Raw genomic sequence first — 16717 nt, forward strand, 5'->3', positions numbered from 1 at the left:
TAAGTCCGGAGCCGCGTTCAGTTGATTTTGAAACTTATCCTTAGTCTTTGTATACGCCGAAAAGCTACAAACTACGCACCACACATCGGGAAATGTGTCAATTCCAGTTCTATATTGAGTTCTATGTTCAAAATATTGCTAATTAATTTATATTTTCCCAAATTTCTCACGGAACCCTTCGCTCAAGCTCACGGAACCCTTAGGTTCCCCGGAACACCAGTTGGGAAACACTGGTCTAAAGTGTACATTCTACATTTATATTATTACCAATGGTTTTTCGTTTGGCAATTCGGTAATTCGGTTAGGAAACGTGTTATACACAAAGTGGACAAGGTATTATGTATATAATGCGTGTTATATATCAATAATAGCAATGAATTGTACGGGCATGATGTTAGCGAATGCCGAGGGTCGTGTTTACAACATAGATATCTATGGTTTAAAAATAACTTTTAGTTGCATTCATGATTGTAGACCGTGTTCCACATCTACTGGTTCTATTTACAAACCGTGCTGTAAACATAATCATATTATGTATGATAATATTTAACAAAGTTGAACAATTAAAACTAACTACCTAAACCAGTGCATTTTTTTTACTAGTTAACTAGGCGACACAAATGTCGCCCAGTGATTATACTCTGTCGACAGTATTTTAAAAGATTGGGCGAAATAATGCGAAACAAACGTGTAATACTATAATCGTTCTATGGTATTGTACATTGATTATTTTGAGAAAAACATTTTTTGTCGCCCAGTGAAAATTCCTTATAAAATGCACTGACCTACACACTCATTTTTTTCTGAGCAAACCGAAACTACCGAAGAACTACAACTACAAGTTCATCGGAGAGGGGGTATGAAACCCTCATCCCATGAGCATTTCTCCGATAAGTATATACTTATATATAGGTATATATAGGTATATATATATACCTATATATATATATATATATATATAGGTACCGAAGGCAATTGATCGGACACGTAAGGGTAGCGCGTAATCGGTGCGCGATACGAATGTGGTACAATTTGGTTTTGGACCTGTTGCGCCTAAAATTGACGCGTAGGTGGAATCGTTCCCCTCCGCACTAGTTCCAAAGGAACGAATACCGGACGTCCTATCACTAGTACTTTTGGCACATTTGCCCTATAAACATAGAACCGAAATGGAACGAAGGGACGCGTTGGAACGTTCAGATGGAACCGTTTGTTAAAGTTCCTTTACTGCAGCGTTTCCCAACATTGGGCCATAAACAATTTTTGATGGGTCGCTGTTTTAAGCTGAAGGCAAGAAAAATATCTTAGGTATCAAAATATAATTATGTACCTATATGAGAATTCAGTTATCCAGTTTAACGATAAAATAAAATATTTTTAATAATAAAATGATTAGTGACGTTATTAGCACAATAGGTTTTTATTTTTTTTGTGGAGGGTCGTCTATCCAATACAAAGGACATTTATGGGTCGCCTTTGTACAAAGGTCAGGAAACGCTGTTCAACCGGACTCATTTCATTTGAATCGCGAGTCGTTCAAGAACGATCCACCTGTTGTAAAATCAATGACGTAGCATTTTATATTAAATTATTTTCGCATAGCATAATATCTTATAACAATAATAATAATATTTATAGAATTTATTATCAATGGTATAATATACTGTAATGGATGTATGGATAATGGTGTAATGTACCAACGTGGTTTCTCAGAGTAGTAGAAGGGGAAGGGAAACAGTTCGTAACGAAAAGTCAACCGTCGCTCGTTCGTCGATAATCACGGTGGCGCCTTCACGACGTTATCATTGTCATTTCGTAGCGTGTTCGCGCGTGTGATAAGAATCGCATGCGGTCTGTTCGCGGCGGGCGTTTGATGCCGTCGCGTCGCGCACCCGTGAGAAACATAACGTTATTACTTTTTTGTTGCATCTCTCAGCCGACGACCGTCGTCGATACGATCGAGAAAATAATAATATAACCTTACACGCGCCGATCGTTTTTCCGCATCCGTCCGCGTTTGGCCGCCGGCCATCTCGTCGCGAGATCCGAGTTTTTGTGTTTTTTTTTTTTTTTTATTCCCTTCCGTTCCGTTTGGCTTTGGTTTTTCTCTCGCCGCCACCAAGGTCCCGTCGCGGAGAACAAGACGGAGCGCAACTGCCGCGATGCCGCCACCGTATTATTATTAGTCGTTAAGTAATAATATTGTTCGGATTCTGGCCAGGAGCCCGCATAGCTGCTGCTGCCGCGCGGCGGTAAACTTCGAAAGCGCTAAATATAGAAGTTAGCCGGTCGACGGCGGACGGTGCAGGCCAACCGGACCGAAGGGATCACGCGTTGGAAATTCAATACAACATTACATCACCGTCTCGCGCGCCGCGTCAATCGTGTCCGGCAGTGCACATTCGCGATCGCCAATCGTTCATCCGGTACTCTTTTTCCGTGCGGTCCATAGTTTTCGGTTGTTAACCGTTTGGTCCCGTCCGGTATCCGCGGTCTCGCTGTAGTTCTCCCGCCGTCATTTCGTACGTTCCTCGAAAATGAACGCGGAACTCCAAGAGTCGGTCACGAAATGCATTGGCATATTAAAGAGCGCGAAGGCCGATACAGAGAAGTTTGCTGGTCTCTTCATGGTCGCTAGGCTCTTGAAAAAAGATAACTGCGACGATCGTTCAAAACTGCAATTGTTCGAAGCCATCGAGTTCAAATTCTTCAAACGTTTGTTGAAAAACACTGATGTTTCTACTGGTTGTCCGCCGATTGTCTACAAGTCGGTGGCCATGAACGTACTGTCTGTGTTGTGCAGTGCTCAGGAAGTCGCCACGCACAAAGATATATTGCAGAATATCGATGTGTTGCTTGATATTGTGCACGACTATGAAGATGAAGATGAAGAAGATGAAGATAACCTTATGCTAGTCAACGAAGCCTACAAGTGTTTAAATTACATTAGATTGTATGAACAGGGCTTAAAAGCATTATTCGACGGTAACGCTGTAGGAAAAATGACTAAGGTATATGCAGTAAAAAGTTTTCAAACAGATGAAGCACTCTCATTGGTCATGACCATTGTTGAGAAATTCGGTCCTCCTTCATGGGAAAATAATACTGAACTATTTGATTCATTAATGAATATATTGGGAGTAGACTTTGAAACTGACCATAGTGATAGAAAATTCAAATTATGCTCTATTCTTTCTACTTTACTGGCTAATTGTCCAGTAGAAGTCGCACAGAATGGTTGTGATAAATATATGTGGCCTGAAAAATTATTTGTGGGATTGAGAGATATATTGACGAGCAAACTAGTTAAAGCACAGCGAGATCCAGCAATTATTTTGGCTGCACATATGCTTACTACGTTTGGTGCTGAATGGTCATTACAAGATGCAGAAAAACCAAAAGCATTCTTCTTACTGTTAATACATTTGGTTTCCATTGAAATACGTATGCATTTGGAAGATAAAAAAATTGAACAGGTATTATTTTATTATAATTTTGTTTACCATTTAAATTATTATACATTATTCATATTTACATTTTAGTTTTATAATTATTCATATGGTTTTCTAAGGTGTATAATATGCTTGTAACTTATTGAGCTATTCCATTAACATTTTAACTATTAAATATACTTATGTACAGTTAATCAATTATGAATTATTTTTAAATGTAGTTTTAGTCTATAATAATTACTTAATTGAAATATATATTTATTGACAGATATTTTCATTAATTAATAATCTATAAACCAATCATAAGAATTTATTTTGTCTAAACAAAATTGAATGTAAAAAATAAAAAAAATGGCAAATACCAAATGACCTTTTAGAATGGAAGAGGAAAGCTACTACCAAACTATAGGTAGGAAAAAAAATGTTCTCATTCTTTGATTGGAAATATATTATTAAATATTTATTTTTTATTAAATACATATTTTTAAAATTTTCATTTAGTTAAATTATAGTATAAATTATTGTATTTATATTACATACTACTACCTAATTATAAAATTAATATTTACAATTTGCATATTGATAATTAAATGTTATTTTATGAAAGTACTCTAAACAATAAACTAAAATAACTATAGGTAAGTATTTAGATTATACTCAATATAAATAGTAATTTAACTTAACAATTTTATATCAGTTTTTGCTACTATTGTTAGGGCTGCTCAACTCTGCCATAATCACTAATTGATATTTTATCCTCATTATTCAGTACCTACATAGTAAAATAATTCAAATAGATTTTATTCATTTTAATTAGTGGGTAGTCTTACATTTTAAAATTGATTATAATTATGTGACAAATATTTGCATAAAAATTAATAATATTATTTTATAATCACAATAATTTTTAATACAACTAATATAATTAATAAATCATCTTATGTATGTAGTGTTTTACACTCAGTCAAGTTATTATTGTCATATATAATACTTTATCTAAACAAATTTTTTTTCCTAACATCTTTATGAATTAAATGAAAAGTATTCTTAGGTAAACACTTTAACTGTATAATTTAATCATTTATTTTATTTTCAGATATTGCTTGCTGAAAATTTACTGAATTCGTGTTTTATAATTCTTGAAGTATCAATTGCATACATATCTGCGGACACTTTGGATTTAGAACAAAAAGAAAAACAACAAACATATACTGCGCTTAAAGGAGCTTTTTCTGCTGTATTAAATATGTTAGAATTATTATCAGTAACTAAGAAACCATTAGAAGTCAATGAAAAATATTTTATTTGTGTGATGCTAATGCCATTGACTACATGGTTAGCTCAAGAAACGTCTGCAATGAAACCAGCTGTGAATAAAATTTTGCCTTTTGCTTTAAAAATAGCAAATGAATCATTTTATGCTTATCGTGAACGATACATTTCTGAAAATAACAAATCATCTGAAGTCATTACGGTAAAAGATAATCCTTTAAGTTCAGTAGATGTATTACGAGCATTTTTACCTGCTTTGTGTCATATTGCAGTCGATGATAATGGTCGAGCTATATTGTTAAAAATTAAACAAGAACAGGTATTGCTAGAATGTTTGGAGTTCCATTGGTCAATTGCACATTTTAAAAAACCATTAATACCAAAGTCTGAAAGAAGTAAACCTAGAGGGCCGGATCCTGAAATTCCAGCTGATCGTCTAAAGAAAATGGTTGATTCTAGAGGAGCTATTATTAGTATATGTAATACATTCATGAATTTATGCGTGTTAGAAGCAGATTTTGTAAAAGATAGTCCATTGTTTTTCACTCTTATGAAGTTTGTGTTTGACAATTTACCAGAATTGAAAAACAATCATGATAACCTGGTTGTATATGGTAACATGGCTGTTTTAGGTTTGATGTTACTAAAATTGAAGACTGCTTACATTAAAAAGAATGACTTCTCTATCTGCCGTTACATACAATCAACCATAAGATTTTTATGGGACGCTTATACTGCTGAAGAAAACAGCAACAGTTCACGGTATGCTTTGGGTCAGTTAGTTGTAGCAATGACTTATAAAGAATCATGGATCGAGTTGCAAGAATTGTGGTTCTTGGGGATGCAAAATCTGAGTGGCATTTTAACCCTTGTTCCGTGGATATCAGAGTTTGCAATTGAAAGTGGTTGGGCAGAAGGAATTATTGACATGTTGGTAAAGATTAGACCAGGTTCACTTCCTACTAATGTTAAGTATGCTTATGAAGACTTATTATGTCGTCTTATTGATGCTAATAGTGATTTAGTGGCTACACTCAAGAAAAAAGATGCCATCACAGCTTGCCGAGGTCATAAATTCATGGAATTGGGTAAAAAATTGTTTGGAGAGTAATTATATCCTAATTTGTATTTTATTTTTCATAGCATTTATATTTTTAAACATTTGTTTTTTATTGTGTATGAAAACATAATTATTTATTGTTGTTTACCAATAAAAGTTATACTATATTAAGAACTAATATTTTAAATAAGAATAAATATTTGGAAAATAGTTTTTCATTTTATTAGAGTATTAAAATAGTTATTTTTTATTTTATGTTTGTTGAATTTTAATGTGACATTAAATTACCTTGTTTTTACTTCACATGCATTGTATTTAATTTACTATTATATATTAAGTTTGATCTAAATACAATTTTTACACGGAATAACAAAAACAGTACTATTTATAGTGTCTGAAAATCTTTAGTTATACTTATTTAATAACATAAATTTTTTTTATTTATTTATTTTTTATAAATATACCTAATTTTTAATAATTTATTTTATTATTTAAATTCAATACAATAATTGTGATTCTTAATAATTTTATATTTACTAACTATTTAAACTTTTTTAATGCAATATAATTGTATAACTGTTTTTTATGATTAACTAATCTTAAACATAATTTTAAACAAAGACAAATAGTCCACCACTATGATTTTTATTAATCTATATGTTTATAAAATCATAATTTAATACTTTTAATCTACGTTTTCAATCAAAAATATTGTAATTCTTTTAAGTTAATATCTAGTTTGGTTAGGCTCTTGTATTGTTAGTTATTAATCATTAAATGTAGTGTAATTCACTTTTCAATAGTAAAAATTTACTATTATAATAGCTACTTTTCAAAATATTATATTTTTATAACTGGATTTTCAATTAACCTGACAGCATATTGAAATTTCAATTTTTTAAAATATGTATATTTTAATTAGTAACAAAATGTTGTTACAGTATCTAGTAATTTAAATTTAATTTTCAAAACTAGTTCTCGAGCATATTACTCTGCTAGGAATAATAATAAAATTTCTACTACTGATTCATATATACCAAACAAACAATAAAAAATTAAATAAATCTGATGAAGAATTTAAAATCTTTCATAGTGATTATTATATAAATTTATTCTGTCCAAAACTAGTGAAAGTTATTTTCTTCTATATGTTGTTTTTATTATTTATTAATTTTTTTCAATTAACTAAATATCAATTATTATCATTCATTGAATTAATTAATTAATTTAGTAATTAAATATTTTTTACAATAGTTTATATTAACATAGCAGGGATGGACCAAACAATTATTTAGACCAGCCCTCTATATTATAATATTTAATATTTCATATAAAAACAAATATTACTGTTGATTTTTTTAAGGAATGTTTAATGGATGGTTCGATCACCTTATTAAATTTAAAAAATTATAATTTTATTTACTGATTTTTCTATTTATTAAAACAAAATCTGTGCATAAATAATATTACAAAACAATTTATTAAGAGTTCTTTATTAACTTATCAATGACTTATTCTGTGTAAGTATAATTTAAAATATTTTTCTAAACTATCATTAGCAAAAAATCTAAATATAAATAGGATAATGTGCTTCTCTATATTGTCTTCAAAAATTTAAGTATAGATAAAAAATCTCTTCAAGCAACCTATAAAAATAAAATTGATAATCTTATAATATTTATACTTAAATCTTAAGGGAAAATTATCTCACTTCTGTCTTTGTCTAAAAAAAATGTGTAAGTCAATGTTTCATAAGCATTACTATAATGATCATATTTCATAAGCTATTTAAATAACAGGTAGCACAATTTGTACAGGTCTATAGTGATCATATATTATCATCAACGTGATTCAAAGTATAAGTCTTCAAAATATTTATTTTAATGACTCCTAATTTACTTACAATTTACCAGTTTTTTTTTTTTTTCATTAAAATTCATCATTAGGTAAGTCAATAAAATTACCATTGAATATGAAAAATATATGAAGGAATATAAATTCCTTTTCATAACAATTTTCTTGGCTATTTTGTGTTTTAAAAATAAAAACGTTAGACAAAAACTAAAGACATTAAAAATACATTTGGAATTCTTTATTTGAATTAACTTCAACACCGTAGGTAGATAGTTATTTTCATATTGATCACTTGCACAATGTCTTTTTAAAATAAGCCATTTGGAAACAAAGTAATAAAACTCATGACAGAGCCGTTCGTGAGAAAAATCTGGCATAAATGGTAAAATCTTTGTATGTATATATGTACGTATATCATTGTAAAAACATTGAATACTAATACTGTATTATTATTATTATTATTATTATTATAGTGGGCATTGTTGTTAGGTAGTGTGATTTGCTCTCACAATTACTAACACTTATTCAAGGGGCACGTAAAAAGTTCAAATATATAAATATAAAAATGTATAAATTAAACTATATATTTTGCATTTGTATAATTAATATGATGTTGTTGAAGTTAACCGGGAAAATCCCGATTTTCCGATAAGCCTATCCACTACTGAACTCATACCGTAGTTGGATACACGTGTAGTTTTTGTAATTTTCGTAGATTTTACTACTAAATTGAATAAGCAATGATAACAATTTGAAAAAAAAAAATCAAATCCAATCGTGCGTCATATTACTCGAATCTCAAAAATAAATCTTTAGAGTGCAACTTATCGGTAAAGCACGACGAGATACTCCGTATATCATAAATTGTAGGTATATTAACGGTATAAAGTATACATAAAGAGTAATAACAAAAGTAGTTACATCATAGGATCTTATGATGTAACTATTTTTATTATTCAATGTTATATAATTTTTGTTTAGATCTACGCGATATACTATTTACACGTATACATTTGCAACTTACAGAACTCTAGAAACAAAACAAACATTTTAAATTCTGAACAATTATTTATTTCATAATAGTATATTTGTTGGTAAAGCTTATTAATTTTTTACTATTTATAGCGTTAACAAGTCGGTCATTTAATGTCAATAAATGTTACACAGCACTACATACAAATTAGGTGTATGATATAACACAAAAAAGTTTCTTGGAACATGAAGATTCTAACACCATAAATAGCATTTTCGTTCATCTGGCAATTATAAAAATCTCGCATTGGCGAGATTAGAATAGAGAAATCTAACAGTGACAAACTAAAATTCTAATCAATACGTCCGTAAGCATGTTGAAGATACTATAGACGTGTTGTTTCTTCAGCTTATGCATTGCTTATTGAAAATGTATAATAAATTAGGTATTATTTATTTTTTTTATTTTTAGCATATAAATCTGGTTTTAGTTTGGTTTTAGATTCTTTCGAATAATACCATTTTAACAGTTAATTTATTTTAGTAAAGTATTATTATGATAAATATGCTAATCGCTCGATAGAGTTGTAGTTACTATTGTCTATTATTAACACTCAGGATTATTAATTTAAATTTAAAGATATTCAATAGCATAAATTAAATGTTTTTATTGATTTATTCGTTATTTTTTAAATACTTTAACTGATGAAAAAAAAAAAAATCAGAAGTGTTATATTTCGACAGTACAATAAAAATTATGTCAGTCCGCTAAATTTTTGTAGTTAAAAATGTATAACACTATAAAATGTTATACTAAAGGCTTCGAAATTAACCATAAGTTTTGCATAGGATTTTATTTGTAGAAAAAAAATAAAAACGACGGAATGCTGCTAAAATGATTTACAAGCGTCAAAAAACAAAATTTTAACTAAATCGACATTTCAATGAGTTGTTGCGGACATACATAAATGTAGGTCCTTACGACTCATAATACATGGGTGGGACCACGTAGATTAAAAATAATAGAAATCGGGAAATAATTATTATTAATATAATATTCGTATTCGTATAAAGAGAAAGGAATGATTAAGAACCGAGGGTAACACGAATATGAGCTGTCAAGACTACATTTCAAAGAATTATAAAAAAGCAATTAATAAAAGCGCATAACAAAATATGAGAGATGTTCGAATAGTAATATTACCGAGGTCAACCATTTTAATTACAATTTAACATCTCCGGGTAGTAACAGTAATTGGAAATAATGTATTACATAGAAATGCGCGGCCAATTCCCACGAGACCTATGTATATAAGGGGGTTGGGAACAGACCAATAATCAGATGAGGTTTACAGGCATAAGCGCAAGCACCTTCACGCCAGATCATTTCTTAATTAAATGTTTTTTTTGTACTTAGAAAAATTTTTAAATAAACAGTATAATTATATTTGAGTATTTTATTTGGAGTATTATCCTAACAACTTAACCATCGTTACGATTGAACGACGGCACGCAACAGAGTTTCCATCGTTTTATAGTTTCAAATTGTTTTACTTTTTTTTTTTTTTGCGAAAATATAACAATGAAATTTCAACCTGCTTTGTCAAAAAAATTTGATAATACATTTTAGATATATAAGCTAATCCATACGCATAAACTCTTTCACTCGGAATATATTTTTCTTTTTTTTTTTCCCCCCCGAGATCAATGGTGCATTGGTTTCGAGTGGTTCGAAATACCGATACAGCAACGATACGACTTTGTCACGTACGACGTATGCGTACCGTTCGATCGTAGACGTCGCGCCGACCGTACTCGGCATAAGGTTTCTTTAAATGTGAACGGAGATCGTGGTCGAAATGATTTGTATTTTACAGCAGTAAAGTTAAGGGCGGGTATGTGCCGCGTGTGTTGGACGTTGTCGATGTGTTCAACCGACGGGAAGTCATAACAACGTGTCCAGGCACAAATCGTCGTTTTTCTGGACGTTCTCTATGTCGCAGTACAACTGTTTCAGTTCGTTGAAGACTACTTCGTTGTCGCTCGCGCAACCGCCGCCGTCGCTACCACCGCTACACGTGCTGTTCGGGGCGCAACAACAGTACGCGGTCGACAGGTCGACGGAGGAGCAGCTGTCCGCGGGCGGCGGACAACACGACGGCTTCGGCTCGGGACGGCACGCCGACGGTTCTGGTGGCGACTTTGACCGGTACGGTGGCGGCGGTGGCGGTTGCCTTGGCGGCGGACAGCGCGGTGGCCGCGGCAACGGACAGCGCGGTGGCGGCGGCAACGGGCAGCGCGGTGACGGCGGGCGGCTGCAAGCGCCGTAACGGTCGCCCTTCGCCGCGGCGCAGTCCAACTCGCCCCGCAGACAGCGCACCTGCCGCTCCAGCTCGGCGATCTTCTTCGCCTTGCGGCGCACCTCGCACGCCAGCGCGTCCGTGTCCCGTTCCAACTGCCGCTCGTGACCGCTGCCGCGACCCGACCGCTCGGCCGGCGCGTCCGCGGCCGCCGCGCGTTTCGCCGTCTCCAGTAGACACTTGTAGGCGCGCGCTTGCTCCTGGACCGCGCGCGTGTCCGCCACCGTCCGGTCGGCGTCCCGCCGCAGCTCCACGATCTGCTCCTTCATGCGGCACACGCTCACCTCCTTGCCGCGGTTCTCCTTGTTCAGCCGCTGCGCCTGCGCCGCCGCCGCCCGTTTGTCCTGCTCGTTGGCGCGCCGCTGCTCCGCGGCCGACCTGTCCAGCTGAACGGTCCTCGCCTGCTCCCGGTCCGCCATCACCTTGGCCTCCGTCAGCTGCTCCGTGACGGCCCGCAGCGCCGTCCGCTTCGCTTCCAACTCGCAGCACAGCTCGCGCTTCTCGTACGCCAGCCGCTCGTCGACCGCCGCCGCTCGCGACTTCGCATCCTCCGACTCGCACAGCGTGCGTTCCAACTCCGACTCCAGCTTGCAGCACTCGTCGCACAGCCGCCGATGCTCCTCGCGCCGCTGCTCCGCCTGCGCCTGCACGCAGCGCAGTTCCTCCTCTTTGGACCGGAGGCATTTCTTCAGCCGGTCGACCGCGGCACTCAGCTCGTCCGTCGTCTCCTGAAACCCACGTGTACCGCGCGCGTGTACTCACGACCCGGATCACCGATCGCGTCTCACTGCACGCCGGGCCGCTCGAAACGCGAAGCCGAATGTGCTAGCCGAACCGCTAGCGTAGGGTTTTCGTGTCACGTTCGTCAGTGTACACGCGTGGTTGCGATCCGCTCGCGAACCGACAACGGACCTATACCGGACAACCAGCATTAGCGTTCGTACCGGTCAACTAGTAACTATTAACTACCGGTACCACTAGTCTTCCGAGGATTAGGCTGGTTTGATGAGTAATGCGACTATGTGTTATTGTTGGCCTGTTCGGAAGAAAAATAAGGCGAAATCTACGCACGTTAGCGGCAGACCGAGTTGTACAGAAAAACCAAATGGTGTTATTGGATTTAAAATCACAGCAAACAAGCAAAGGCTTGACAAGAATTTCACCGACTGATTTTGAGAATCGGACATAGAATCTCAAAGCAAGATAAATATTTTTGCTCTCCGATCTCGGCTCAATAGGGGTAGGCTTTTAATAAGAACTGACGAACCTGTCGGCGCGCCGTTCACGATAGATTCGCGTTGTGTTCGTCAAAAGAAAAAAAAAACCGACTCCCGATAAACCGACGCGAGCGGCTCTTTAGACGTTCGACACGCTGCATCGTCCGAATAACTGTCGCAAACGGTTCGGCTAGCACACGTGTACTCGGCTTAACATTTCACTACATAGATTTACAGTGCTGCTCTTTCATACCGTTCAATGTTTTTTCTCTATGTTTCCGACTCGCACGAAAGTTACGATAAATCGCGCAGAAGTAAAAAAAAAAAAAAAAAATTTAAAAATTACTCACGTCATCGGGTTGGTGTGTAATTGTGTGCTGACGATGTACGTAACGACATTACATTTAAATGTACACGTACATCACGCACACGAAACCCATACGATACGGGTCGAACCGCAAAAAAAGAAGGAAAAATAATGGTGTTCAAGTATGCTTACTTTAACATTGCACAACTGGTTTTCGATAATCTGTTTATCCTCTTCCGTTCTTTTTATCTCGCGTAAAAGCGAATTTTCCTTCTCTTTCAGTGTGCAAATCTGTCTGGTCATACGCTCGTTGATATCTATAAATTTACTGTTGGTCGATCGCAACACAGCCTCTTCTCCTTCGATTTTTTTTTAGTTTTCTCGTTTGCACGTCGATCATATTCTTTTGATGCGCGTTCGCTCGTTGCAATTTGTTTTCGAGATCTTCCATGCACTGCTGTCGATTACTCAATCTGATTTGCAGATCAGCTCTTTCGTCCACATCATCGTTGTAGGTCAGCAGTTTTTCTTGGAGTCCGCATACTTGTTGGTTTGCGCAGAACAATTGATTTTTAATATCACTTGTTACTTTGTCGAGTGACATCTAGAAAACCCGAAGGAAATTGATTTATGTCCAACACAATATTTTTGCAACAACTTACATCAGACGGATAAAACGGAATTTGTATTTTGAAAGAAAAAAAATCATTTACCTAATCGCTTTATTTGTTTTTTAAAGTTCGATGTTTTTCTTGGTTATGGTACGATTGAATAATATGCGAGCCAGTTAATTTAATGTTTTTGCTTGATAACTCGACGGCATATATTCTTTCATTTTTGTTCAGCGATAACCAGTAGCGGCTTGTAGTAAATATTCTGGGGAGACTTAAATTATTTAACATAGACTCCATACAACAACGAACAAGAAAAAACGCTTTTATCGGAACATTAATTACATAATTTAATATTTAGTTAATATTTTTAACTTAATTTAATTTTTTTATAAAGTAATTCAATTGTACGATTTCTTTTATCTGCGAATTCGCAGATAAATTCGCAGATGTACAGAGACTAACGGATGGGGCATGATGGCACATAAATTATTGTCATGAACCCATTTTCAATAGCGTCTATAATACACGGATTATTCTCCCCGGCTCCCTTCGTCCAATAAGCCAACCCATTACATATTCGGACGGAACCTGTTGGATGCCGTGGCGAATGCTGACCCTGATGTATGGACATGCTCATTTATCATAATGTTTTATATTTATATTTAATTTATAATTATTAAACAATACACAAATTTGTATTAATTTATTAATAAGACTATAATTTAATAAATATACAATAGCACTTACTTAAATAATATTTAACTAACTAAATAATATTAAAAAATAGCACAGTAAAAAAAAAAAAAACGAAGAAAAATTTTCATATACTCGTACACGTAAATTTTATAAATTACGACATTGACGAAGCGCAATAGAATGAGCATGTCTTGGGCAGTGCTCGAATTGGGAAAAATTAAGTAGAGGAGCTCAGTCCAACGATTTAAAAACTGCGTTCCACGTGCGCAATTATTTGACACTGACCAGTGGGGGGGCTTCTTCCCTCTTCCTCCCCACCACCAACCTTAGATATATTTTGAATACCACTTTTCAGCTAAACAAATATTTAAATTCCAAATATAATATATTTTGATAGAAATACCAACATCCTATATGTTACAATAGAAAATAAAAATAAAATAATAATCAATATAGGTAATTGTAGTCGATCAGGTAGTCTCATGAATCGAATGATGTAATCATATATTTTGTTTTTGTTTTTATCTTTTTTTACTCTTTAATGCGGGCCACAACCTTAAAAGATTAATCTAAGGTCGTGGTGAGAGCATTTATTTTTTTCCGAAATGACGATATCGTCGATCGCCAATACTAATAACAAACCGTACAATGTATAAAATATAATACACCAAATTCACAGACATTACTATTTATATTTTTCCAGAAATGATGTCCTTTATCATAACCACCATATAATCTTTAATTATAAAAATAGTTTTGATATTATAAATCGTAAAATTCATTTTCCAACTGACGTAAATTGAAATTCACATAAAAATTATTTTGGACATCAATTAGGATGAATATGGCATCCCCTCGTTCCGGTGAAAAAATATAGTTGGAGTACGCAAAAAAAAAAAATTGTAAAGATGCTCCGTCCCCCTGCGCACCCCCTCAATTCGAGCACTGATCCTGGGTAATAAATACCGCGGCTGCTAGTAGAGGTGGTCTCGAAATAACTGATATTTTACAGCGGTAACAAGGGTCATATAGCTTGCGCACACATTTATCGTATGCACTGTCATTAAATGTTACAAAGTATAGCAGAATTAAATTACATTATTGTAATACATTATGTTCTTTTAAAATACGTAATATATTATTGATTACAAAATAATTTTTGTATTTTGATTAATAACGTTTTTATTCCTAAGCATACCTGGATAATTCGCCACTGATTGGACGTCAGTTTCACTGAAACGGCCACCGTCGTCGAAATTCCACTAAAATAGTGTTCTCATCGAAATAACTATTTATAGGTTTTATATTTTGTGGTCTTAAACTTATAAATAATAAGTATAGAAAACGCAATAACATATTTTCAATTAAAAATATTTCTATACATTTTTAAATAGTAATTATTTACGAGTAGCTGTTTTTTTTTTTTACGGGGAGACGCAGTCTTAAATTTTTCCCTGAGGAGCCGCCCCTGGCGATAACGCAATTATCTTTTCATTCGCCGAAAACCACCTCGTTTTTACCGATTACATTCCTACTCCTGCGGACGCTGCGCATCGCATCTATCAAACGGCATACACGTCGACGATTCCGACGTGTAATGCTCGTGCACTTCGCTACAATTCACTATCGTTACACGGCGTAACTTAATATATTGATTATCAGTTATTATTGGTAACATTTCTTGTTGGAAAATCAACAATTACTCGTGTTACTGTTGAAAAGGTAAAAAGCGTATATGTGATGTTGAATCGCTGTAACGTCGTTAGGAACGTACGTGGATGGGCGGTACGGTGACCGGTTCGTGAACAATAATCGTAGCCCTCGAAAACAGACAGGTAAGGCACCGTGGTAAGTGTACACAAGTTTTCAAATCAAACATAACATCTTTTTTCCCGTCGTTATTATTTACTTTGCGCGAGCAAAAACATGTAACACCATGTCCGCGTCGTTGCCTACAGCGTGGTTATCATTTGTTCAAGTGACGATAGCTGTTTACCGATGAAGCTAGTGTTTGTTTAGTAACAACCGAACAATCTGATTCTCCGTTCTGATTGACGGTATTGCACGTCGAGTGTATTTTAATTTCATAGATAGGTGCTTATGGGTCGATCGAAAAAAATTAAAAAAAAAAAAACATTTGTGTGTAATAATTAAATTGTTATTACTCGAGAACGTAACATACATTTTCTGAACATTATTTAAAAACGAAATCGAAAATGCTCTTTCCTGGATTGTAAAACATCAACGATAACAGTACTAAACACGATTTTAACATTTGTGCGATTTAATCGTAATAAACACTATTATTTAAAAAAAAAAAAAAATTAAAACACGCCTATATTTAACAAACGTTGTGAAATATAATTATTGTAAACTCTGCCCTGTTGCATCGATGGTTATTGTTATAACTTTTTTATTTTTTTTTTTTTTTCACTTGACGTTCGAATACATTACATTCGGGTTTAGAAAATGAAAAAAACGTTTAAACCGTATTGTATTTATTACCAAGTGGCTCCGCGCAGGGTAGTTAACTAACAAAGCAATAAGTTCCCGAATATAAATAAAAAAAAAAAAATGTACGTAAACAATGGTTAAAGATTTCGAACACGGATAATAATCAAATAATATTATAATATATATGATATAAATAATAATAATAATCAATGATCAGTAATCGCGTAAACGGACGAGATAGCGTTGACGAAACGAAACGGAATAGTTAAAAGCGTCGAAACAAATGATTTCCGCTACGCGCCGTTTCTCGACATCGTGTAACGGACGATGGGCTGCGGACCGTTGACCGGGTTCGGCTCGAGGTACATGGGCCGCTGCTGCTGCTGCTGCTGCTGCTGCTGTTGCTGTTGCTGTTGCTGCTGGGGCTGCTGTTGCTGCTGGGGCTGCTGTTGCTGCTGG

General features: G+C 34.9%; 2 protein-coding genes across 2 annotated transcripts in view; one reads left to right on the plus strand and one right to left on the minus strand.

The window, feature by feature from the left end:
- The first annotated feature begins 1831 nt into the window (after positions 1–1831).
- On the plus strand, positions 1832–5891 carry LOC112681435 (neurochondrin homolog). The gene is made up of 2 exons (XM_025551690.1): positions 1832–3476; positions 4549–5891. Exons 1-2 carry the CDS (start codon positions 2538–2540, stop codon positions 5833–5835), a joined length of 2226 nt encoding a protein of 741 aa, XP_025407475.1. The 5' UTR covers positions 1832–2537; the 3' UTR covers positions 5836–5891.
- A 7733-nt stretch (positions 5892–13624) lies between these two features.
- LOC112681514 (putative mediator of RNA polymerase II transcription subunit 26) overlaps positions 13625–16717 on the minus strand; it is an 8052-nt gene continuing 4959 nt past the window's right edge. The window contains exon 4 of the mRNA XM_025551765.1: positions 13625–13724. Within this exon, the coding sequence (XP_025407550.1) occupies positions 13625–13724 (100 nt within the window). The remainder of the gene's footprint in view (positions 13725–16717) is intronic.

Source organism: Sipha flava, unplaced genomic scaffold (assembly GCF_003268045.1).
Source record: "Sipha flava isolate LNK unplaced genomic scaffold, YSA_version1 102_pilon_pilon, whole genome shotgun sequence".
In the NCBI taxonomy this organism is placed as follows: domain Eukaryota; kingdom Metazoa; phylum Arthropoda; class Insecta; order Hemiptera; family Aphididae; genus Sipha; species Sipha flava.